The 25,657-nt window shown below is 38.5% G+C and overlaps 4 protein-coding genes across 6 annotated transcripts in view; 3 read left to right on the forward strand and 1 right to left on the reverse strand.

The window, feature by feature from the left end:
• Positions 1-10,801, forward strand: part of cpamd8 (C3 and PZP like alpha-2-macroglobulin domain containing 8) — a 36,714-nt gene extending 25,913 nt beyond the window's left edge. Inside the window, exons 36-43 of the mRNA XM_084415921.1 lie at positions 1,433-1,520; positions 3,666-3,740; positions 3,916-4,021; positions 4,194-4,304; positions 4,417-4,629; positions 7,442-7,516; positions 9,477-9,663; positions 9,783-10,801. Of these exons, the coding sequence (XP_084272047.1) occupies positions 1,433-1,520; positions 3,666-3,740; positions 3,916-4,021; positions 4,194-4,304; positions 4,417-4,629; positions 7,442-7,516; positions 9,477-9,663; position 9,783 (856 nt within the window). The 3' untranslated portion in view covers positions 9,784-10,801. The remainder of the gene's footprint in view (positions 1-1,432; positions 1,521-3,665; positions 3,741-3,915; positions 4,022-4,193; positions 4,305-4,416; positions 4,630-7,441; positions 7,517-9,476; positions 9,664-9,782) is intronic.
• A 1,333-nt stretch (positions 10,802-12,134) lies between these two features.
• On the forward strand, positions 12,135-16,163 carry cimap1d (CIMAP1 family member D; the record flags this gene model as incomplete). The annotated part of the gene is made up of 4 exons (XM_084417732.1): positions 12,135-12,183; positions 13,657-13,767; positions 15,447-15,560; positions 15,697-16,163. The coding sequence occupies 4 exons, from the start codon at positions 12,135-12,137 to the stop codon at positions 16,161-16,163; spliced, it is 741 nt and encodes a 246-aa protein (XP_084273858.1).
• Positions 16,164-17,418: 1,255 nt separating this feature from the next.
• cks2 (CDC28 protein kinase regulatory subunit 2) lies at positions 17,419-18,663 on the reverse strand. The gene is made up of 3 exons (XM_084416619.1): positions 18,469-18,663; positions 18,078-18,205; positions 17,419-17,885 (listed from the first exon to the last, which is right to left on the reverse strand). Exons 1-3 carry the CDS (start codon positions 18,531-18,533, stop codon positions 17,842-17,844), a joined length of 237 nt encoding a protein of 78 aa, XP_084272745.1. The 5' UTR covers positions 18,534-18,663; the 3' UTR covers positions 17,419-17,841.
• A 1,950-nt stretch (positions 18,664-20,613) lies between these two features.
• The window catches only part of shc2 (SHC (Src homology 2 domain containing) transforming protein 2), a 16,661-nt gene continuing 11,617 nt past the window's right edge, over positions 20,614-25,657 (forward strand). The window contains exons 1-2 of one of the 3 annotated variants that reach the window (XM_084416617.1): positions 20,614-20,834; positions 24,357-24,587. In XM_084416617.1, coding sequence (XP_084272743.1) covers positions 20,727-20,834; positions 24,357-24,587 — 339 coding nt within the window. In that variant the 5' untranslated portion in view covers positions 20,614-20,726. Of the gene's footprint in view, positions 20,835-22,437; positions 22,590-23,739; positions 24,588-25,657 lie in introns of those variants that run through there. The other 2 variants (XM_084416618.1, XM_084416616.1) reach the window with 2 other exon arrangements.

Raw genomic sequence — 25,657 nt, forward strand, 5'->3', positions numbered from 1 at the left:
AATTAGATATTTTAAAGAATGTTGGTAACCAGAAGGTTGACAGTGACCATTGATTTCCATAGTAGGAAATAAATACCATGGAAGTCAATGGCTACCATCACCTGTCTGGTTACCAACATTCTTCACTCTATCATCTTTTGTGTGCAGCTGAAGAAAGAAGTTCATACAGGTTTGGAACAACTTGAGGGTGAATAAATGATGACACAATTTTCATTTCGGGCTGAACTTTCCCTTTGAAGCTGCAGATTCACCTTATGTAGACCTTAATCTCTTGAAATATCACAAAATAGCCATGTCAGTCACTTTCTTAATAAACACAAGATGTTTTTTGTTATTGTGTTTCAGTGGAAACAAGCTAAACTGAATGGAAATCAGTTACATTTCTCAATTTAATACAGATTCAGGAATATGAATGATTACCTGATTAAGCAGTGATAAGGCACAGGATATCATCACGTCCCAGGTCAGGTGATTATGCTGTCGACAACAACTCGGTGTATAATCAATGTCAGCATTATCAGGAGGGTGCTTCTCTTTGTTTGTTTTTTATTGTCCATCTTCATCTGCCTTGACTCCTACTAAAAGAGCAATGTGCTCTGCATGCAACCGCTGACGGATGCAAGACATGGGCTATGTTTGCAGTGTAACATTCTTGCTCATGTTCCTGTCTCCTACACTTCAAGAAATCTGTTAAATGACGTTAGAACTTTATTCAGGAAATTCCTAATAAACTTTACTAAAGCAATGTGCATTTTAAGAATGTAGAAAAATAGATGCTTTATTCAAACGCCTTAACTTTTTAATCTATCTAATTACAGTGAGTAACAACACAAATCAAACGCAAATAAGCACGCAAAACAAAGGAACAGAGAAATAAGGTAGATGCACCATTGTTTGAAACTGTGAGAAGTCATGTAAGTATGTCAGGTGCTTCAACAAACAAGACTTCTGTATAGGATGCGCCTATGTTTTCTCTCTAATGAGGAAGCATTAGACTACTGAGAAGTGCACATGCAAAACCAATATGGGCGTTTACCAATCAGTGGCCAATTTCAAACTACAATAAAAAAATTCCAACCATTTTTCAACAGACTTGCTAAAATCACGAAGGCCCACCCCTAAACCAAGCCCCCAGTGGATAAACCGGGTAAAGCGGTTGAAAATGCCCATTGTGGTTTGAAAACGCCCCACTGATTGAGAAACACTGCAGAGATACATGCCTGAAAGGTCTTGTGCTCATCAACTACAAATCACTGTTAGTTCAATGTCACCCATGTGTGATGTTGACTTTCATCAAAATTTCAATGCTGATCCAACACACATTGAAATTTCAATCTCAACCAAAATGATGGTTTGGATCAAAACTCAACATTGTATCAGTTGCCATGCTGTCTGGGATGTTTACAGTCCAACTCCCCCTGTACTTCCTCAGGTGGCTGCATGCTGGCTCATCCAACATGGCTGTCCTAGAAGTCCCTCTGTTATCTGGCTTCCGTGCGGATGTTGAAAGTTTGGAGAGGGTAAGATTTCTCTCTCTCTCTTTTTTTTATTGTTCTGTATTATCTTAACTTCCCATCCTTTGTCACGCTCACATTTCACATTATTTAAGGTAGCTTATAAAGACACAAGATTGACAAGGTGTCCCTATAATAGGACAGTGCATCTCTCTCGCTCTTTTTCCCTTTCTCTCTCCTTCTCTGCATGTGTCCTCTTGGCAGATGGACAGAGTTTACATCTGGAGGCCATTTCAAAGGAGGCAGTATGGCGCGGAATTTATCAGTCTTTCACTCTCTCACGAACACACACATATAAACACACAGAGAATGGGCATTCATATTTGGGTTGTCAGATAAAATAAAAACATATTTTTTTTTTATTTAATACATGTAATTACAATTTTATTGCTATAATTATATTCTTTATAAAGTCCAGTAAATATCAGAATTATTATATATTAACTGGACTTTATTTAGGATATAATAATAATAATGGCCGTTATGTTTTTTATTTTATTGACACCTCTGGCATATAATTAACATGAATATAATTTATATTTTATTACTGAGGATGAAGACAGTTATATGTGTGTGTTTTGTAAATATTATTAGTTCATAAAAGTTTCTGGCCACAATCAAATGTGAGGGTTATGCAGCTCCAGCTGGGCTTACAGACCCTCCACAGGACCTTAATGTCCACAACAGCGGCCTAGAACAGGAAATGCTCGGGCGGGGGGGGGTCAACCAGCCCCACCTCCTCCTCCAGCTGGGGGTATGTGGGTAAATGGAGGTTGGTTTAGGTCACCACCATTGTCCCCAGTCAACTGATTGTCCCTCATTAGTCATGTTATAGGTCCCAGGCCTCATGTCCTCCACGCTAGTAAACCGACGCTACCTCTGGAGCCGTATAACGTGAGCTGACTCCGACGCTCACCGCGGTGGAACGTGTCTCATTAGCGCCATTAGCCAGTAACGAGCTGGCTTTACACAGCCACCTCTGGCTGGCTCTATGTTTATTGCACGACCCCGGCTGTTCACATTCCTCGTTTCGCTATGGGAAGCGAGATTGCTTACACCGTCATGTCTCATTGTTTTAATTTATAGTAAGGGGGAGGACATGCTTGGAAGATTGTTTGCTTCTCATATATTCCACAGTGAAAATCAATACTTTTTTACAATGAACAGTGCTATAAATGTTGCAATTACGACAACGATCTTTGGTCCGCAAAGCAACAAGTTTCCTTTTTTAGATTTTTATTTTGGCAACATTAACAAGCAAGGCTTTCTCAGACATCATGCTCTCTGCTGTGGCTTTTGGACAAATGAAATCACTCTTGGTCATTTATTTGGGGCTGTAGTCATACTGTGTATGTTTGTGTATCCGTGTTTATGTTCGAATGTGTCCTTGTGGCGCCAGCTCACATTGGACCCCTCATAAACTGTCCAAGTGCTCGCCACCTTTCTCTTTCTCACTCACACACACACACACATAGGATGTTAGGATGTATTTGGGAGGAAGCAGTGTACAGATACTCACATACTGAGTGCATGACATGAGAAGCAAAATTGAGCAATTCAACTTTATGCAAATTTGGAGTGACATTAGTGTGATAGCTAGCAGGTTTGAGAAGATATACAGTATGAAGGTAAAGAGATGGACCACTTGTCTATGAAATGAAAATGTATGAAAATCAATGGGAAGAATCACAACGCATAATATAGCGACTAATCTATCCACATTATTTTTCAATACGGACGTATGCCATTTACTGTGAATGTGTGAGACTTCCGATTCATTAGCCGCTATAGGTAAATAACTAGAGGAAATATAAAGTGCAGTAAACTTCACAACACTCAAATGAACCATTCATATTTTTGGTAGACTTAGTTTACTTTTATCATACAACTGATGGTAAAGTGACTTTTTCTTAATTTCTCCTTTTAACGTAGCTAGCTAAATGCTGGCTTGTTTTGGAGAATCTTGCCCAAAACATATCTGGCTAACCAAGTTAGCCACATTCATAAAATAGCTTACATGGGTATTATTGTCCTTGTAATGAGTGTACTGTAAGACAAAACCATTTGTTACATGACACATTAGCTTTAGCTTTGAAGTTAGCATTGTTTACAGTGCTAAGTAATCATTCTTTCTAATAATCTTGTTCCCAGCTGTTGATGGATAAGCGAGTGGGGCTAAAGAGGTATGACGTTGACGGAAGGAAGGTTCATTTCTACTTTGACGAGGTGAGTTAATGTTGCATAATGACAGCTTGGTGTAGCGCTAGCTGCACATTTACACAATTTGAGAGCTGTATGTTAAAAACTTGAGGTTCAAGTTTCATATAACTCCAGGTGTTTTGTCAGGGGGCCGTATTAAAGAATTGGTGTAAAATCCCATGGTCTCTTGTCTTTTCCACAGATTCCCAGTCAGTGTATGACCTGTGTGGCTTTCAATGCAGTGAGGGAGTATATTGTGGGCAAGACAGCTCCAGTACCAGTGAAAGTCTATGACTATTATGAACCAGGTAGGTTTGGACAATCCTACTGCATATAAAAGAGTACCGTTGTAGTACCATAGTACAACAAATTTTTTTTTTTTTTTTTTTTTTTGATGGTAATACCATTGTACTTTGGTATACGAATATGGTAATCTATTATTAGGAATATGGTAATCACATTTTGATTGACTTTGTACAGCATTTGAAGCCACTCGTTTCTACAACGTGAGCGAGAGCAGCCCACTAGCGCGAGAACTGTGTGACGGCACCACATGTAACGAAGTGGAAAGCTCCAGCAATCATTGGACAGGTCAGTACATCTTTGTCTTCTAGTATATCTACTTCTAATAGCACATACTGTACTTGACATTTAAAGACTTTTTCACCCCCCCCCCCACCCCCCCACCCCCCCCCCCCCCCAGGCTTTGTGCAAGGCAGCCAGTGCAATAACATTTTTGACTGTCCGGAGGAGGAACACTACGAGCGATGTACATGTTATCGTGACTGCGGCTACGACGGCGAGCCAGTGTGTGGTTCTGACGGCCAGATCTACCAGAATCAGTGTCAGATGGAGGTGTCCGCTTGCAGAAACGGCACACGGGTAGAGCAGATGCCCTTCAGCCACTGCCCACAGAGTAAGTTCTGCAACCTACATGTGAATTTATAGCGTAGACGTGTTTGCAAGATATGAAATCCCCATTTTTTTTTTGCGCATCTTAAGGACCCAAGCTTTGTAAAGCTGTACCGTTTCATTACGAAACTCGTTTTCGCCAAGATTTATGCCATGTGATCTCGAACCAGGTGCTACCCTCTCCAGACACTCTTAGATGAAGTCATGCTCATTGCATAATTAGAGACATGTTTTTTTCCTTCCTTTTAAGAGGTTCATTCGCAGGACTTTCAGATACACAAGCACTGACATGTGCGAGGAAAACCGCAGATGTTTCGGGCAAACAAACCTTCGACCTGGGGGATGGATTCAAGCAAATCTTCTTAAGAAAGGAACTAAGAAATTTAAGATAAATTGCAAGAAGTTTGGAATAATGTTCCTTAGTGCCATTCTTGGAAAAAATCTTAAGATCTCAAATATTTACTCAAGAACATATTTTTCTAAATCTTTTTCTTAATAAGAAAATGACAGGCTTCGGTGTTACAGTATCTGATTGTATAGCGGTTCTTGCGGAAGACTCGCTTTTCAACTCAACGCAATGACGTCTTTTGCACTGCCTGCAAATTATATAATAATATTTTTGGTGTGACTGGCTTTTTGGGAGTCCAGCACACAGAGTCAGGGATTTCTAATGTGCCACGTATTTTAAAAAGTTAATTTTAAAGAGTCTGCCACTAAGTGGAGTGTACTGTTGCATTAGCACTGTAATGCTTAACATTTGAAACAACCCAATAAGTTCATTAATGGCATACCTTTGCTTCCTACTTTAAGAGAAATTAGAGGATATCCTTACTTTAGGAGGGTATTTATGATCATTTTTAAGAATATTCTTTTCAGGAATTCAAATTATTCTTATGTTGTGTCTTTAGCACAATCTTAAGAAAAAAGATAAATCTTAACTTCATTCTTAAGTTAAAATAAGAATAAAATAGCAGGTAAGAAAAAGGTTTCGTGAATCCGGTCACTTGTTCGGATCACTGTTATGTGGATCAGAGCTTCCAGAGAGTCGTATTGGTCTCCTGTTGAGAGTTTGTATCTTGCCACTTGACATCTGGTTGCTGTTTTTTTTCTTTTCTTTTCTTTTTTTCTCATATAACAGGCGAGATTAAAGCCTTATCCACTTGCGCATCAAAGACAATCAAAGTGTTTTCAGTGCTTTGCAATTATCCGTGTCCAGACAGGCCCGATTCAAGGAATCAAACCCCTGTTTTCGCAAACCGAGAAAGACTGAGGTGTGTGTATCTACTTTGGTAGGAACAGCTGTTCAAGTGCTGCATTTGCAGATGATATAAACACATACATACTCTCATACACACCAGTATATGGTGTATTACAGGGTTCCCCAAATGACAGAGTGCTTTTGTCCGAGGCCCTTTAACAGTGAAAAGAAAGGGGGGGCAGAGGGTTAGAAAAATCCTGTCACATTCCTTTCCGACGCGCGGACCAACAACAAAGGGGCTTTCTTGTTTTACAGAGGACCGCCATCAGGAAGGGGACACAAAAAAGGTTACGCGGGAAATCTGTGCCAATGTGGTAGGCCGCGGTACCGTGTAGGGCTTCGCGATTGTTTTATTTGCAGGTCCCCTGATTTTGATAAAGAGACTGGTGTTTGAAGTTTTTAGAAGCTGTGAAATGCAGGGTATATACCCTAAATCAGAAGTAGTTTTGGTCTAGGTTTAGGTTGTTGTCTTTTTAATCTTAGTCTACTTACACACCTAATTAACTTTATATATTCGGGGTTTCACTTCACTATAAAAAGTTCCTAGAAGTCTCACATTTTTCTATATTAAAATGTTTTATTAAAAAATTATATTTGTTAAAAATGATTTTAAACAATTTTACATGTTGAATGTAAGCAACATTGTAAATATTGTGATTATTTTCAAGATTTTTTTTATTTGGCACCAATTTTCCTAAAGATTGTGTCATTAGATTAATTTTAAGATTGTTGGTGATGTTTAAAAAAATTCTGATGTCTTATTGTCGGCCAGTGTGATTTATTTTTGTGACTTTAAAAAATGTATAATTTTTTTTTTTTGTGATTTCTGTTGACCATCATTAAAACAAAATCCTAGAAGTCTCCACATCGCATTTTTTTTAATATAGTAAAATGTTTTTAAAATATGCATAAGCTGGTTTATTTTAAGTAACGTGAATATTGTAAAAAAAAAATATATATATATATATTGGCATCAAGATTTTTTTAAAGATTGCATTATTAAATTAATTTCAGGATTATTAGTGCACTTATAAAAAATTCAGAACTGTTGGTCTGTTTGATTCATTTTTGTGAATCAGTTTAAATTGTTGTTTCAAGGGATCAATTCACTTCAGTGATTCTTTTGTGGATTCTAGAAGTCTCCATCGCATTTTTCATATTAAAATGTTTTAGTAAGAATATACATGGGTAAATATTGACTTTACTATCATTTATTGTTAAATTGGTTCATATGACTTCATATAATAAAATATAATATAGTGAAAAATATGAGAAAATTAACATGGGGTTATTATTTAAAGCTTATTTTTGTGTTTTATTTCGTACATTTAATTATTTTGGATCTACTTGAAAACAACGGCTGTTTGGTTGAAAAGAATGTCTCATTGTCACACATCAAAATATCAAACCAAGTGGCATCACAAGTGCAAACAAATGATTCTAGACCTGGAACTGGAAACCAGATATGAAACACTAAGCAAATAATGTATCTAATTAACGTAAAGTATTGCAATGAACATGAATCTGACTTGTTTACGTATGTATTGTCATCCTTCAGTGGGAGAGGCCGTAGAAGAGCGAGAACATGCTACAGGAGAAGAACCAGAACAGGAACCTATACTCATTCCTGCAGGTATCATCCTCTCCTCTTCCTACTTTTCTTTGAACACATCTGCGTCAGTGCCCTGCAGGTGTGAGCGTGTGCCACACATGGGCAGGTGTTGAAAAGTTCAACAATCAGAAACTACATGCAAAGAAGCTTATGCGTGCACAGGCCTGCATATCAGCCCAGACTACATTAATGCTCGGATAATTCGCATCCCAGCCTCCTGTCGCTCAACTCGCACCCTCCTGTATAGGGTTTGGCCTTTTCAAATACCATTAACTGCGAGCAAAAGCTAGCTTGGTTTGATTTGAAATCATTCATCTGAACTCGCAACTTACAGATTTAACAAAGCAAAACTTAAATATTTCCAAATAGCCCCTGGAACCTGCTTAAGTGTTCCCAGGTTGGAGATCAATACTGTACTATAGTATCTTTAGCAGGATTTATATCCCTCATATTCTTGACTTTAATAACCTCATTGGACAGATTGTAACATGAAATTGCACTATGAATCTATAGAATTAACAATTAATTAAAGATATATTCTCTGAAACTAAGTCTTCACAATATTGCTTCTCAAGAAAATGTATCGTTTAGCTAGTTTTATTGGAAAACAGGACAGAAGTACATTATTTTTGTAGTGTATTACCCTCAATGGTTGTAATTTGATGAGGAAAAAAACATTACAACCATTTAAGTAGCACAATTAGTACTTAAGGCAAATTAGAAGTGCTCATGATATCACATGCACACTCAGCTAGGGTGTGTGTGTGTGTGTGTGTGTGTAGGTATGTGCGTCTGTGTCCTCTGGAAAACTCCCAGACTGATTAGACAGTCTCTTGTAGAGCTGTTAAGACTTGCCCTGTGTTGTGTTTGGGGCGAGAAAATGTGTCTATAGGGCTGTGGTTGTTGGGGTTCCTCAAGGTTATGGTTTTGGCCCGCTTTTATTTTGTTTAAGTTTCCTTTACCTGGATGCCACCTGTTTAAATGTTTGCAAGAATTTAGTTCTTTTTTTTTTTCTTGAGGTAATTACCAAGTCTGTTTGTCTATTAATGCTTGAGGCGACTCTTGGATTTGTCATTTGTAAATATGTTTGGGAAAACTCAGATCACCTGCGTAGCAGAAATGTGTGTTTTGGAAATCTGTGAGAGCATTTTCTAGACACAGATTTAGCTTAGTCTTAGATCGAACATGCTTTTTGAAGCACAATCATGACTTGCAGTGATGTCTAACCCTAACAAAATCTCAAAAAGATTTGAAAAACAGATCATTTACATTTATTTTACTTTTCTGTTACATTAGTTTTAGGTACGTGTATGAATTATATATTATTTTCAAAGGAAAACATGGAAATGAGCAGCCTTCAATTTCAGGTATAATTCCAAACCGCAAGCAAGACATTTATTATCCTTGATGATTAAGTGGTGCTGAGCAGCTGTGTTGACAAAAGTCTCTAAGCTGGGATTTGACTTTTTTTTTTTTTTACATTAAAGTCCTGCAAACATTCTCTGTAGAAAGATAAATGAGTTAAGATACCCAAGCTATGAATTCCTAACATTAGAGGTACATTTAAACACTTGATCTATTAAAATACAGTATAGGACAGTAATAGAATCAGCTTGAGTTGCTGCTTTATATAGATATACACACGGTATATGCAAGGATCGCCCCCTACTGGCCATTTTGTACGCTTTTTTTTTTCTCAGTCATGTTTGACTGGCAATAGATATTTGCTAGCTGCAGTTATTTATTATATATATTTTTTTATTAAGAACTGTTAAAATATCAATTTAATTGCAAAAACATGTTTTTAGAAAAAAGAAAAGCGGCCCAAAAACATATACTTGAGGTACACCACAGCCATAATAAGGGAATTCTTAAAAAAAAATGATCTTGATTTCCAGAAAAAAAGAATATCCCTGAAAAAAAAATCAAACAATGCTTTTGTCAAAGACAGCACACTGTTCTGACTGCTTTTATTTCATAGGAGAGGAGGAGCCAGGTTCTATGGCTGAAGTGTCCTACTATTCTTACGAGTACGACCCTGACACGGACAGCTTTTCACCAGAGAGTGAGGAGAAGTTAGTGCCTATAGAAGAGGAGGTGGAAGACACCGCACAACTTCTGGGTGGACATATCCTCACAGTGGACACAAAGGACTCACCTGAGCGATGGTGAAATACAATTCATGTATTGCTGTCACTTAAAGAACTTTTTCATCCAAGAAATGTAAAACATCATTTACGTTTATATTAAGCAACTTTTGTCTGTTTCTCTGCCTCCTTTACAACAGAGACCTTTGGCCACCAGCAGCAAATGCGAGAGCTCCACATTGTACATTCTCTGTGAATATGTTTGTGTGAAAGAAGGGCTGGAAAAGAGAGGCGCCCCCCAGCAAGATGACAGCTCTGCGTGTGTATGTGTGTGTTTGGAAAGAGAAATAATATCAGTACTCTTTGTTTTTAAATTAATTTCCATAGCTCTTTACGTTTAGTGATGGTATGACGTCTCCTTGTATTCCTCTTGTAATCTAGTTTTAATAGTCCAGTATTTATGTTTGTAAGTATAATTCACCTAAGAATCAAATATTTTATTGTTTTTGTTTTCTATCTGTGGTATTTATTTGTGGCTAGTGCCTTTGTTCGTATGGTTCATTTTTTTATTTTCTCATTTCCATGGTCAGATCCTCCCTTCTTTCTGAACACAAACTACTTGTGTGGATTTACACCCCGTTAAAACGTGCTATGATTGAAAGTGCACTTCCAGAGCAGGTCTTTCTTACGAAATTGTGTGTTAAGGTGTGTAGCTACTATTTTTTACTTATTGATGTCTGGTTCATTCACCTGAGAGCAGACTGCAGCTGATAAATAAGCTTCTTTCCCAGTCACCCTATGCTAAATTAGTCTTTGAATCAGCGAAAACAAACTCTGACACATAAACTGGAATATGATTTGTACAGAATATAAGCTATTTTGACTAAACTGCAATACTAAATAAAAATCGATAGGCCCATACGAAATATGCACCCGCAGAACTTCAAACAAAATGCCTCTGTGATCATTAAGTTAATTAAATATATTGGTAAATTTGATTATGCATTGAGGTATCAATAAGAATGTATTACTCTCAAAGACCTGTTTAACATACTTAACATTGACGTATTTAAATTCCCATATGCAGAAAATGAATTCGCAAAGTGGCCTATGTGAATTTTGAAAATCATTGTAAATTTGAATGGACCTAAGATGAATTTAACCTTCAATGATATCAAATACAACAAAGTCAACGAGAATAAACTTTATATGCAATCTGTGTTGTGTGAAAGCTTTCTTTTGCTATGCTTGAATTACAATTTGCATACTGCCCGTTCTATATAATATGCAAAATTAGGATTAGTGCGTACCAAATCATAGTGTGTTGAAAATAATATCTCAGCTTGACTATTTTGTGTGGATTTTCAAAATAGGCTAACATTGCTCACAATTTTATTTTAATTTTTTAATGGTTCTTGGATGTGTAAAGCCTGAAGTTCACTTCAGCTGTGTACATACGCTAAGCATTTGCTTGTTTAAACTAGAGTATCTCTTAATCCCCTTTTGTGAGCAACTCATTGGCGCAATAAAACAAAACCCCTGTTAACTGCTTCAGCTTCTTCAAAGCTCTCTGAAACTTTTTTAAAGGTCCCAGCAACACATTGACCCCTTGTGTTTCTGCGTCTGCTGGGTCATTTTGTGAGAGTTTGTCTATGTTGACATCCATCTCCAGTTACCACAGCATCAGACAGCACTGTTAATGTTTAATGTTTGTTTGCTGGTCAGTGCAACGGTGCAATATGTTCACCTAACTTCCCTCAAACTTCTTGTGATTTTTAAAAGCACTCCCAGAATTTTATACAACGCATTTCAGTTGGATAGATATTTGGTGGTACATACTCTTTTAGATGTTTCTTCAGATGTTTCTAGCTTCTCAGTTGATGAGGGCCCTGTCTATGCAGCTTTGCAGGGGGGCCCCCAGCGGCTGGTCTCCCTGGCGACCCATGCTTGATGATGGTCCGTCTCTGCTCTGATGAACAGAGAAAAGCATGAAAAAGAAAGGGTAAGTGAGGGGAGGGATAACCTGATGAAGATAGTGTTACATGACAATGAATTGAAGTGATGACACCTTTGTGCTTCTGTCTCTCAAACGCATTTGTATATTTAATGGGTTTGGCAGCCCCTGATTGAGTCAGTCAGGTTGAATGAAGATTACTCCAAAGCATCAGTTTTCCACTTGGGTGGCTTCGGTTTTGACATTATCCGATGGTGGACGGTGGAGAACTTGACTGAACTTGTCCAATTCAATAGAGGTCAGAAAGCAGAATTTCCAACTGATTTAGTTAAGCTAGGAAGATGAAAATGAAGAGGTTCTACTAACCATCACCTCAGCTTTGATGCTATTCTGAAGATCTACACCTACTTTGGGTTTTTGCAGCTTGGAACAACTGATACTGACGTGAATGTTAACTCCTCCTTGAGCTCTGTTAACTTTAATTTTATGGAAAAGTTGGCATAGAGATTTGATAGTAAGTAGACCTCTGTCAAATTCTGCAGCTAACAGACAATGTATTTCTTGAAGTAAATGGTTAAACAGAAATGCGACCGTGACTATGAGTGAAACGGAGAGGAAGCGTCCGGTCATTGCTGGTAGAGAAAAAGGTGAGCTGTTATGTATATTTGTAAATATAAATGTGAATTTATAAATGTGCTATGCAACAATCTTACCTTCAATGTAAGAAACTTGTGTTTGGAGCAAATATTAGCATGTGTGGAATGCTGCCTCTTGTCCAATCAAATTGGTGAACCGACGTTCCAGCACTGGGACTATTCACTGTTTGTATCAGTCCGCTAGTGGACCGTTAATCTGTGCATATGGACGTTATTCACAGCAGCGCCATCTTTGATTTTTAACGAGAATAAAAGCGAGGCTGTAGGCCTAAGGGTTAGACATGCATCTCTTCAGTGGGTTATTCTATTATTTAATGTTTTATTTGTTGTTTTATAAAATATATATATATATATTTTTTTTTTTAATTGTTCTGCTAACGAAACACTGCAAAAACATAAGTGATCTAGGAGCTTTATACAGGTTTTTACAGCGTATGCCTTTGAAAACCCGATAATTAAGTCTATCCCTCGGCCTCACTTTCATACCTGTCGTGGCGCTGCTCTGAATAAGGTCTGAGGGGAGAATTTTCAGCGATTCTTTCTGCAAGCTACATCGTTAATGCCACTAGGTGGCGACAATTGACTCTTTATGAGTGAATCATTAAATAATTTAGTCAACCGATTCGTTAAACAAACTGCTTCATTCAGAAAGGTGTGCCGTTAGGAGACGCGTGAAGGTTGATTCTATGCTTGGAACTATTTTCATTGGCGGAGCAAAAATAGACAAAGTAACTGGCAGCATATTGCGTCCAAATATATATTACTCAATATTAACTTATCATTTATTGAAAAACAGAACTCTTGTTTTTGTTGTATTGTTTAAATATGTTTTAAAAAAGTGAATAAAAATATCACAATAGCTTTAAACGCAATAATTTTGGTTGACCTAAGGGTTCTTCTCACTGTTGCATAGTTTGTAAAGGTGCTTAGGGAAAATTGAGCTGCTAATTGATATTGACCTTTTTTCTTTCTTTAAAAAAAAGTTACTATAGCAAACATAGTGATGTATTTTGTAACAAATATTATGCTTCCAGTGTTATGTCAACATCAAATTTTCATTTAAATGGAGAGGAGTTACTTTTTCACACTTTCAGGGAGGTTACCATAACTGTGCCCAGGCCTGACAAAACATGCTGAAGTAAATGTGAAAGAATGTTCTGTGCTTCCAGTAGCCCTTCTCATGCACACAAACATTTGTGGGCTGATGTCATGGCATTCCCCTGGTAGTATCAGAGAAGATAGCCAAAGGCATTGTCTGTCTTCCACTCCAGGAAAAACCATCACGCCACTGCGATGAGCTCACATTCCTCCTGGGCTGCATCTAAAGGGTGTGAATCTCCCTAACAGATTCTGTCACAACTGCCTGCCAAAAAATGCATCACTAAATGTTTCTGATTACTTGCACAAGTAGGGCTGTGCATATGTTGTGCACACATGACATGTGTTTTCCAATCTTGTCTACAGGGCCAGGGCCTGGTCGATACATCCTTCCACCGGCCATCGGCTTTGTAGGCCACGATTTTACCAAGTCAACGAGTCCTGCCTTCTCCTTCCATGGCAGGATGAGTAACAACAGTGAGTTTGTAATGACTTAGCCAGTGAAATCATTTGCAGTGAAATAAATTCAACAGAGAATAATGCAAATATAAATGGAACTATTTTTCTATAAAATCCTTTTAGCTGATTTTTACATGAGGAACATTTCCAAATCATCCATGTTAACATTTTCACTTAAAGGGATAGTTCACCCAAAAATGAAAATCCTGTCATTAATTACTCTCCTTCATGTCGTTACAAACCCGTAAGACTAGCGTTCATCTTCGGAAGACAAATAAAGATCTTTTTGATCAAATCTGACAGCTTTCTGCCCCTCCATAGACAGCTACGCAACTACCACTTTGACACTGAGATCTTAAAGCTAATCCATTTGAATTGAGCGTTTTAGTCCATATTTTCTGAAGAGATTTGATCGCTTTATATGATGAACAGATTGAATTTAGGCTTTTATTCACATATAAAAATGTATCAGCGAACATAAACAGAAGCTCAACTGAACTTGCTTGACATGCGAGAACAAACCTCATTGGTTCTTGCGGAAACTCAAACATGCTGCGTAACGCGAGAATGAACCTCATTGGTTGAACTTGAACCTCAAGAACTTGAGCTTCCGTTAACCACAACTGATGTGTGTTGATGAATGTTTATATGCAAATAAAAGCCTAAATTAAATCTGTTCATCATACAAAGCGATTGTGTCTCTTTAGAAAATGTTGACTAAACTGCTCAATTCATATGGATTAGTTTTATGAATTTTTAGAAGCATCAAAGTGGTAGTTGCGTAGCTGTCTATGGAGGGAGAGAAAGCTCTCATATTTCATCAAAAATATCTTAATTTGTGCTCCGAAGATGAACGATAGTATTACGGGTTTGGAACTACACGAGGGTGAGTAATGAATGACAGAATTTTCATTTTTTGGTGAAATTCATAATCCTGTATTTTGCTAATGTCACCACAAGAGGGAGACAGCTGCTGTAAATTCCCATTGCTTATCATTACTGTGTAGTTTTGCTAAGCACCGACCTAATTTATTTCATTCATATTACATAATTTTATTTCACATTATTATTTTAAAGAATAGGGTATGATGCTGTTAAATTTTGCCTCAAGGCAACTTTTTCTTACTCCAGATTGTATTCAAAATACAATTTTTCCTTTTATTTTATAGTGATCATACATATAGGCCTAGTAAGCATACACACACGCGACGCATATCGTAAATTATGTTTGTTTTAATTTAAAATCATGTCATAAAGGAAGTCAGTGAAAGGTATTTTACCCCAAGTATTGCATATACTTTAAGCTAAATTTAATAATTGAAATATTACAAATTTAAATGCATACTTCAGATGGTGCACCTGTTTTTATTTGCTTATTCACTTTGGGCACCTCTTAACTTTTTTTTATTATTTTGCATTACAGTATATTACAGTATGTTGTACATCTTGGATCTGTCATATTTAGTGACATTTTATATTTTTAGGCATTAGCTATAAAATTCTGCAACATTTTATTGCATGTGATAAAATCAAAAGGGTCTAGTAGCATATTTAACTAAATAATTGCATATAAATACATGTAGTTCTTGTGTATTACAGTTTACTTTCATATTCAGCAACACAAATACTGTGATGTAAAGTGTGACGGTTTCTTTCCTAAGTGATGCAATGCTGTTTATTCTGCTTTGATTGTACAGTGCATAGCATTGACTGTAGTCCGGGGCCTAAATATCATATTGATGCCAAACTGACTCGCTTTGGAAGGGACGGCACTCCTGCCTATTCCATACATGGCAGGATGGAAAACCGAGGTAAGTCGGTTATTCAATGTGTCATTCTGTTGAAACGGTTAGTGATTTACTGGTCGACTGATCCACTTCATGTCGAAACCACCAGGAAACCCTGAGTTTGACAGTTCCTTACCCTTGTTGTATCTGACAATTGCAGCAGGAACCTTCTCCACCCCTGGACCAGGAGCATACAGCCCAGAGAAAGCCCCTCTGTGCAGCACCCATCGCAAACCACCGTCCCACACCATGGGCTGCCGCACTCAGTATCGCACCGTGGACACCGTGCCCGCCCCCAACAAATACACCCTCCCTTCCCTCATGGGCTCCCACATCCTGACCAAAACATCCAGTGCCAGTTACACCATCTCTGGGAGAGGTCCAGCCGAGGACTTATCCAAGACTCCAGGTCCTGGTAGATATAACCGCACAGATCCCAGTGTCTACCTCCCGAGGCAGCCTGCGTTCTCGATGTTGGGCAGACACGCTGCTGCGAGGGAGTCCACACTTGTACCAGGTCCTGGAAGTCATAACCCAGAGAAAGTGACAGTGCACAAGCCCAGACCTCCTGCTTTCTCTTTAGGGGTCAGGCACTCAGAGTTTGTGACCCCATTAGTGGTAGATTAGTAGTATAGACCATTTTGGTGTTTTGTGGGCCTGGTGGCAGAAAGCAAGGGTGGGGGTCTCTGCTGGTTGGAGTAATGGGCGTGCCGAAAGGTAGGGGCGTAGAGAAAGGTCTTTTTCATTGTTGCGAAAGCTGTCCGTCAGGGTTTTCGGGTGGGTTAGGGTCAAGTTTCTGTTGTTGCAATTCACCTTTCGGCACGCCCATTACTTCGACCTGCAGCTATCCCTGTTTTGCAGAACAGGAAGATGCAGGAACTTTGGAGGCAAGCCACAGAATAAAAATATTAAAAAAGTTTTTTTTCTTGCAATTCCAAGTTTATATCTCAGTTCTGAGAAGAAAATTCAAGATGTATTCTGTTTTTTTCTCAGAATTTCCTGTCATTCTGACCCCCCCACCATCAAATTGTGATACAAAGATAGCAAGAAAAAAGTCTGAATTTTGATATAAAAATGTTGTTTCAATGTTAAAAGTTTAAATATTATTTCATGCTTTAAATGTAGAGCTAATACATTACACACTCTGTAACTGCATATGTGAATATCATGTAGATCTATATATATATATTTTTTTTTTTTACATCAAATTAATGCTTTGATAGTAGGCTAATCATCACAGGTTTCATCAGTTCAGTCTGTCCGTTTAATGGCTTGCAACTATAAACAGCTTCAAAAATGAAGAACATCTTTTTTTGGCATTCTGAATTCGTAAATGTTTCCCCTTATTCCATGGATCTTGTCCATTTTCTTCCTTGTTACCAGTTTTTCTGCTACCACAACATGTGCGCAACTGTGACGTCTACTTCAAAAATGGTCTATTTTGAATGCTGTATATGTAAATACTACTTTTCTTGACTTCACTTTAAAAATTTCATCGCATTCTTAAAAAAGTTTTTATATATTTCACACAGTAAACTCTGATGTTGGAAATATTCAGCATTCTCACACCATTTGACCAATGAATTTCCAAGACTGTTCCTGGTTGCTTTTCCACAAAAAAAAAAAAAAAAAATCTTGGCTATATATATTAAAATATATTTTTTCAATATTTGATTCTACACACACACACTCATATATATATATATATATATATATATATATATATATATGAGAGAGAGCTAGATTTTTTGTATAGTGTGATGTCTATTTAAAAAACATTTTCTATATAGTATCTGCTGTCGCTTTACATGAACAAATATTGATCGTTATGTCATTATTTAATGTCACGCAACACTGATTACAAATGAGGATGCAAGTGAGCTAATAAAAATAATATTTATTGATTTGTCAACAACAATTGAAGAACAAACAAATGTTGACTGCTCAAAATACAAGGTGGAGATGTTAACAAAAGCAGTTCCGCAACGAAAAGCATCGTAGTGTACAACAAAAACTATTCCTTCTATTCACGACTGGGGCGATTACTTGACCTGAAACACCATCCAACTTATTTTACATGACTTCAGTGTAGATCTAAAGAAAACACTTTGGAGGAGGCAGCCAACTCCCCCTGGGCTCCTGCTGCCATCAGTTCTCCGAATGAAAGGGGGAGGAGCAGTAACATTTCAGTACCATTGATCTGCAAATAATAAAACTTATATACAAATCACAACTTATGGAAAGAAATGCACTTATGGTCAGATCCAACCATGTAGTTTAACTTCTTGATGATAATCTTGAAATTTCATTCCTTGGGAAGCGGTCTTCGGAATAGCAGAATGTGAGGCTCTGTATAAAAAGAGTGGAATCAAGGTTTTGGAGAATAATGGGCAGCGTTTGCTGATATTTGAGTCAATTTGACTCATTACACATAAAATGTGTTTCAAACCTTGAGAGCTGCCAACCTAGACAGTAATTAAGCTGTCAAAGTATGTTTTACAACACAGCCCTCGTCCACAGGTAACGGTGTTAAGTACTAACCTGGTTTATGAATCATGTAATGGATCCAACCCTGACTTTGCTGGACTCCCAGTCCTCTCCATTCCTCCTCTGACATTAAGTGGGAGGACGGCACCAGCTTGGAAAGCTGCTTGGGAAGCATAACATGTCTATGTGGAAGGAGAGGGACAAGTGTGTTACTTTGACTGACTGATATTTTGAGTATGACTAAACAGCTTTTTAAAAAGTTTGTCACCGCAATACAACTCAGCAATGACGACAGAACCCGGAAAATAAGTTTTAAACAGACAATATTCAATAATTTGCGGATGTTTTTAATATGAAACAGCCAAATGACATAACAGCCATCATGAAGTATCACGTCACCAAGTGAAGTGAACAAATCAGTGAAAAAACGAGTGAAATTCCTCACCTGTACTCGTATTCCTCGTCGGAATACTTGTCGGAATAGTAAATCTGCTTTTTCGTTGAAGACATTTTGGGTAACTTAAATGATAATTCCAGGCAAAATCCGATGTGAAATGCCGGAAAAATTCGCGGACGGTCGTCACAGAGTGTCAATGTTTTCCTGTAAAAGGCGCCGCTTCAGTTTTGAACTCAAACGGTCCCTCGCGCGCCTCTGATAGGTCGAGTGAGTCAGTCACCGTTTAGGCTCCGCCCCCTCCGCGCGCGCCTGCGTTTGATTGACAGGTGTTCACGCGTGAAGAAGATCTGTTGGTCTGGTAAAGTGTGCAAATGCAAAACACTCCAATTATTTATTTAGTCAGTGCCAGATTTATTCTTCTTTTGTTTTATCTGAACACATCTCTTGAGATCTTCTATACAAGAAAGTGTTTTGTAGGACTTTTTTTTTTTTTTTTTTTACTCGCGTTAGTCGTTTCAGGCGTGTGAAAGAAAGTAAGTGTGATACAGAAGTGTGAAACCCGGCTTGTATGCTGTTTATGTAAACTGCACAGTAATTTACTTTGATGACCTTATATGATATGATATGACAGTGGGAATGCGTTAACCTTCTCTTTACTCCAAAAGGTCTTTGACAGCACTTTTGACATTTATCCTGTCAGATGATCAAACCATAGCAAATGATAGTCTCCTCCTAAAGTTCACTATTATCCTGTTTGTTTTACATACAATTATTACACATCATTTTTCAAATATATTGTAAACCAATGTATTTTAAATTTACATTTCAATACAATTTTCGACAGATTTTCTACAAAAAAAGTCCCTCAAAAAATCGTATGTTTACAATGGAGGTCAATGGAGAAATAAACTACAATACATACTGTTTTTCCGAGTACAGCCACAAGACTGTTTGAGCTGTTTTAACTTGCACTGACATTTCTTAAAATATATCAGAGCCATTGTTTTGTCTCAAGATGCACAAGTAATGTTGCAAGCTAATGTCCAAACTGAACTAAGGCCTAATCCTGGCTTAATCTAAGTGAAACCACTGTGAAACCAGGCCTATATCTGTTAAAATCAGACAACTTGGTGTAACTAACTCCTGTCATGACCATTTAGAGCTACCAAATCTGATACGATACACGTGAAACGATGCTAGAAAGATATGGAGTGATCCACAAAATACAGTTTACAAAGAGCAAAACACCCACAGGAATTACATTGGTAACACATAACTAAAAGTCCATCCACCTAGAAAAGCTTAAAAGTATAATTTAAGCAACTTCTGTATAAAAGAAGTGCTTTAACAAAAATTCAAGCATCACATTTTTCCACCAAGCAGTTAATTCACAAAATCAAAGAAGTTCTTAATAACGCATCAAGCTTTGTTCTAAGATAATGGTTCTCTTTTTGAAAATTTTGACACATTTTAGATTGAGTTGTTTGAGGTGGCAGAGGTTTGCTCCATTTTTTTCTTCTTTAGTTTGTTGTCGTCTCTTTAACATTTAATGTCAGGGCTGCTGATTTGACCACAGTGTTCCTGTGACCTTTTTAACAAGCGCATATCGTTTCAGTACACAATGAAGTACAGCCAAGCGAAGAAGCCAGAAAGTCTCTTTATTGTTTGTCTTTGACTCCTCAGTGTGTCAGCGATCAGTTTAAATGACAAATGATTTGCTCTTTGTGTGATGCAGTAATTTGCATACTGTATTTTTGATGCCATGTTGTGCAGAACACACTTTTTTGAATTGTATCCCTTTTTATGCTGTGCTCTATTGTTGTTTTAGAAAACGACTCAAGCTTGCTAGAACTTTTAACTAAAGGTTAACCTCTGTGACTCTTTTGTTAATGAATTACACGGTTTCCGTTTCACCGTTAACGCGTATAACTTTTGCTCAAGCTATGAATTCGAATGAGGAATGCTTTTGTGCATATGTTACCGATACAATATTTAGCACAGTTTGCTTGTTAGAATTTAAATATGCTTTTTATCCTCAGACACACTGAGATGCCACCTTTCGACAACTCTTAGCAGCGTCTACCATTAGTACAACACGTTGTTTATGCATTTTTCAACTTAACAAATATTGACACTTGTGTTAAAGTGCATAAGACCAGAACATAAGTAACGTGATTGGGCATGTCATTGCAGGAGGTGTGTTTATGTGATGCTGTGCGTTCCTGAACCAGGACACATGATTCTAGCCTGTGGTTTGAGTGGTTTCTCTCAGCCTTTGGGCACAAACTTCACATCTGTCGACTCTTATGTGCTGTTACCCTTCCTCTACATTCAAACACATAAGTTCGCATGTGTTTTTGGTGCTTGTGTGGAGCCGGTGTTGCAACCTGCAGCAGACAGCAGTACAAGATTTGGTGAGTTACTGTAGGATTCTTTCATGTGTATATTTAATCTTTCTCTACACGAATATATTTAGTAATAGCATTTTGTGATACATTGCTACAAGTGCTTTAAGAGGATGTGGTAAATGCCTGCCATGTGGAAGATGTATTTTCACTTGGTGGTATTTTTTTAAGAAAGCAAATATTAAAATGGCACATTCACCCACGTTTACCACAATTTGATGTTTAATGTCTTGATAATACGTTCGAGCAGATGAGGTTAATGAACATGAGGTGCATGTTACCTGCTGTCTGGCATTGATCTATTTATGTACATGTGACTTTTACACAGTAGGAATATTTATTATCAGATTTAAAAGTAGTACTTGATTTTCCACGTTGGCACAGTAAATATGCGTTTTTTCCCCCACTACATTTATAAATATTCTTATTTCATCACATACAGTGAAAACTGCTGTTATCAATGATTATCTTTGTCTTAGTATTTGGGTAAAATGACCTTGTTTGTAAGTACAACGGTCAAACATGTATTAGTGCTGGGTTTTTCAGGACCAGAGAGAATAAGTGGAAATCCCTTGTCTTGTGTTATATAAAAATTGAGTGGCCTAACATAAAATAAAATGTGTTTTAGTACCATATTAATGTACAGTTGCTCTCACAAGTTCACAAATCCCACTTTTTAAATGCATTTACAAAAAAAAATTAATTCAGAAAGGCATTTAAAAAAGAAATAGTAAAAAATTATATATAAAATAATTTGTTGATTTAAACTCTGAATGCTTGAGGCGGCAACGCACAATATTAAGAACCATGTAAGCATGTAAACTTTTCAACAGGATGATATGTATAAATTAAAATTTTATTTTCTCTGGTTGAATATATGTAAATGTCCGTTATGTCAAAATTATTTTTATGATCCCACTTATAAAAAAAAAAAAATGCATCTTGCAGTCTGAGATCACACAGTAGCCCTCGGTGCATTGTTGATTTTAGTGTGACAATTCACGATAATTTACTTAATTAAGGGAATGGTGACATAAGGGTAAATATGAAGAATGTGTCCGATTCCTCCAGAACTGAGCATTCATGGCTCCCTGAGGAGAAGCGGACATTGAATGAGTGAAGTAGTCTTGTTTTCTAATTTTCCCGCTTTTATGCACTCTTTTGTGGTTTTGCTTTTAACAAATGTATTGATCCAGATGGTGACCCTGCACGTGCACTCTCACTAATTGCAAATGGTCCCGGCGACCCCATTCTTGAAGCTAAAATTACCCCAGCTAGGCGAGCAATGCATGTGACAAATGGAAAAATAACAAAATCTCTGCACAACACCTTTGAGAGGTTACCCAAGAGCTGTTGATTTAGGGAAAAAAAAGAAAAAAAGAGCCATTTGTTAGTCATGAAGCAAGTGTGATGCTTCGTCAACACCACATAACTGAGGTTTCCATCAAAATAGTCTGCACACATAGGCAACGTTAACGGAACATAGAGTATTTTGAGTGCTTCCTGTTTATTTGGCCTTGTGGAGTCTTTGCGTTTACTTTTTGGCCAGTTGCGAAAAAAGTGACGTCAGTGCAGAGGGAAGAAACTATTTGTCAAACAGGCACCACGTCTTGCGCAAGTGCTGTAAATGTGACAACTCAGATGTTTTCTTGACTTCGACTGCAAGAGAAGAGCAGAGAAAGTCTCAACAATCGTTATATTATCCATACTGCAGCAATATGAAGAACACAGTTTGGATGGAGAAGCAAGTAATGCTGTTGTGAGGTATTCTATGTTATTCTATATTAACTTGTGTAAAAGGTGCCTTGATGTCTTGAGTACTCGTATGTGTGCACTGTGTAACAAGCTACTTAGATATTATACCGTTGGCCTTGGTGTTTTGCTCTAATTGTTAATTTGCATTAATCATGGACGTCTATAAATCTTAGAGAAAGCTACCACTAGGATTCCAGTTCATCTCAATTGTAATTGCTTAACTGGTAAAGTCCCAAGCCTTTTACTAGTGACTATCCTGATCTGTGACATACTATAAAAGGCAGCAGATGAGTAAAAATATAAGTCAGTTTTGTGTTTTTTGAGGTAGTTCAAATGAAAAAGATTATTATTTTTCGTCTTCATTTACTAACTCTTATGTTTCTTCTCTGGAACATAAAATAAGATATTTTGAAAAGTGTTCGGGCCCAAACAACATCGGACCCCACTGACTTTCCCTGAAGAAAAACTTAACACGGAGACATTTTCATTTGTAGGTGAAAATTAGGTACCGGTAAAACATCGACTATAATATAACAAATTATTATCAATAACTAGACATGGTGAAAAGTTTTTGCTGCCAGATGGTGCAGTTACAATATTGACCAGAAGGGGCTAACTGTCCTAACCTTGATCCCATGAAATTAACAGTGAAGGCAGTAACTTATGCGCTACTGGCATCACCAAACAAAACTGGAAAAACAACTGTTATTTCTCGGCCGAACTCACGGCAGTGTTGTCGAGTTGGGCTAGTTGTCGGGATGCTCTAAAAAAAAAGATGTTTTGATAGCGCCACAGTATTTACACCTTTCAGAGGCATAGGGGAAAGTACTGTAGCATTCCAAACGGCACACATCGCCTTTAGCTAATGCTGCTGCAGGACTGAATGGCTTTGTATGTGTCAGTGTAGGATAAGTGCAAGATGCTGTAAGGAGGTGCTCAGGCAGATGTGCATTAGCTAATGTTGTCTAGGTTGGGCAGGGCTAATAGACAGACCATAACACTATGACATCATCAAGAGAGTGGGGGCAAGCTGGGCTGAGAGAGAGAGAGAGAGAGAGAGAGAGAGGGAATGAAGAAGAGAGGGAGGGATTAAGCAAGCCACAGTAAGGGACAGAGCAACTGTCAGAAAGCAGAGAGAGAGAGAGAGAGAGAGAGAGGACGCAGGGCTAGACTCAGTCCGCACAGAACCTTGTGGATTTCTCCTTTGCTTCCACTGCATCTTTCCTTTTCCCTTTCCCTTGCCATCCCCCCTTCCCCTCCCTCTTCCCCCCACTGTCCTCTCCGCTCTGGACCGCTCCTCCGGGCATGCTACTTAAGCCCAAGTATGGCCGCTTCCGGAACGACTCTGTGACCTCCTCCGACGACCTGATGCAGAGCCTAGCCATGAGCGGGAAGATGGTGGCCACGCCGGTGGCCTCCTCGTCCACGCCTGGCTTGGAGCTGCCGCCCCTGGAGACCGCTGCCCTTCCTCCGCCTTCGGCCCAGGTGTTGGCCGACTCACCCGGGCTGGACGGCGAGCAGGACGGGACCACTACCTTCTGCATGCTCATTCCCAAGATGCCCCAATGGAAGTTTTCCAACTCGTTGCTCAGCCGTAGCCCGTCCAATAGCAGCTCCGGCTCCAATTCCAGCAAGGAATCCAGCAGGGCGCCTCCAACCGATAGTTCCCCTGCTACGGCTTTTGGGGGGGCGACCGCCCCCAGTGGTCCTGTGGCAAGTCTTGCAGCTGTGTTCAACTCCTGTGACCCTATTTGTGTGGGTCCCTGTTCCCTACAGGCCGCCAGGAGGCAGAGGGCAAGTCCAAGAGAGTCCAGTGCAGGGGCCGCTGAGGGGAGTCCAGGGGGATCTGGGAGCTTCAGGACCGGGATGAACCGGAGGAACAGGGTGGAGGGAATATGGCTGGGAGATAACTTTACCCAGAAGGGGAGCTTCATCAATAAGCCCTCGCAGGGGTGGTTGCACCCAGACAAAAAGATCAGCAGCACGGGAGCTTCATATATTGTCAGGGTAAGTCCCCTGCTTATCATCTTGAAATCTCAATATGCTTTCCGCCTTATGTTATTTTGCAGGTCTGCAGCGTTGTCAATATGCTGCTATGTGGTGTTATCAATAATCATTCATTTACATTCATTGCACCATCTAATGCAGCTCTGAAGACGCAGAGAGAGATTTGACTCCCCTTGCAGCTTACAAACAACTGCAACATCTTGTCCTTTCAAAAGCTGAGTTCAGGCAAAACTGCTTATGATATGAGAACAATGGGGTTCTGTTCACTGCGGTGTATTGGTTATGTCAGGGTGCAATTGCCTGAGGAGAAAGGAGGAATATATAATTTAATCCAGATATATTGCTTTGTGTGGTACTGCGTCAGAGCAGGGGGCAGACGTGGATAAACAAACTGCAGATGTAAACAACTAAACTAGAACTGAAGGGAGGTGGAGGGTGGCTTATTGTTTATGACTCAAGATGAGTTGTTCGCAAAATTTTCATTTGATCTCAGGATGGACATTTGAGCAATTCCCAAATTTCCATATTGGGATCAATACGGGTTTATATGCATGTGTTTTCTCTTAGGAATAATAATGAAACTGCGATTAAAATTAGCATAGCATTAAGGCCCTTGCACACTGAGTCCGAAATTCGCATGCGAAATTTTCGCACGTTAAAAAATAAATACGACCTCACGTTATGTCAATCGCACGCTTGCACACTGCCTCCGAAACTTTCGTCCGTCAAAAAAAAAATCGAATCAGGTTCGATTTTCTGCGTTTTTCGCGTCCGTAGCAAGCATTTTGAATGGTGTTTTGACAGTTTAGAGCCACCGAATCACGAATATTCACGAATACGAAAAAACGCATGCGAAAATTTCGGACTTCAATGTGCAAGGACCTTTAGCAAATTTAAGTTCATTAAGCTCATGTTCAATAAACATTGAAAACGTATTTGATTTATTGTTTACTTAGTTTGTAATGTTGAAGTAGACAAATCCTGTTAGATAAAACATAGTGTAGGCTAACCAATAACAGTTTGGTAGATGCTGTGGATATAAGCCAATATCTTCAGCTCTGGGCTGCATC

Source organism: Rutilus rutilus (assembly GCF_951802725.1).
Source record: "Rutilus rutilus genome assembly, chromosome: 8".
In the NCBI taxonomy this organism is placed as follows: Eukaryota; Metazoa; Chordata; class Actinopteri; order Cypriniformes; family Leuciscidae; genus Rutilus; species Rutilus rutilus.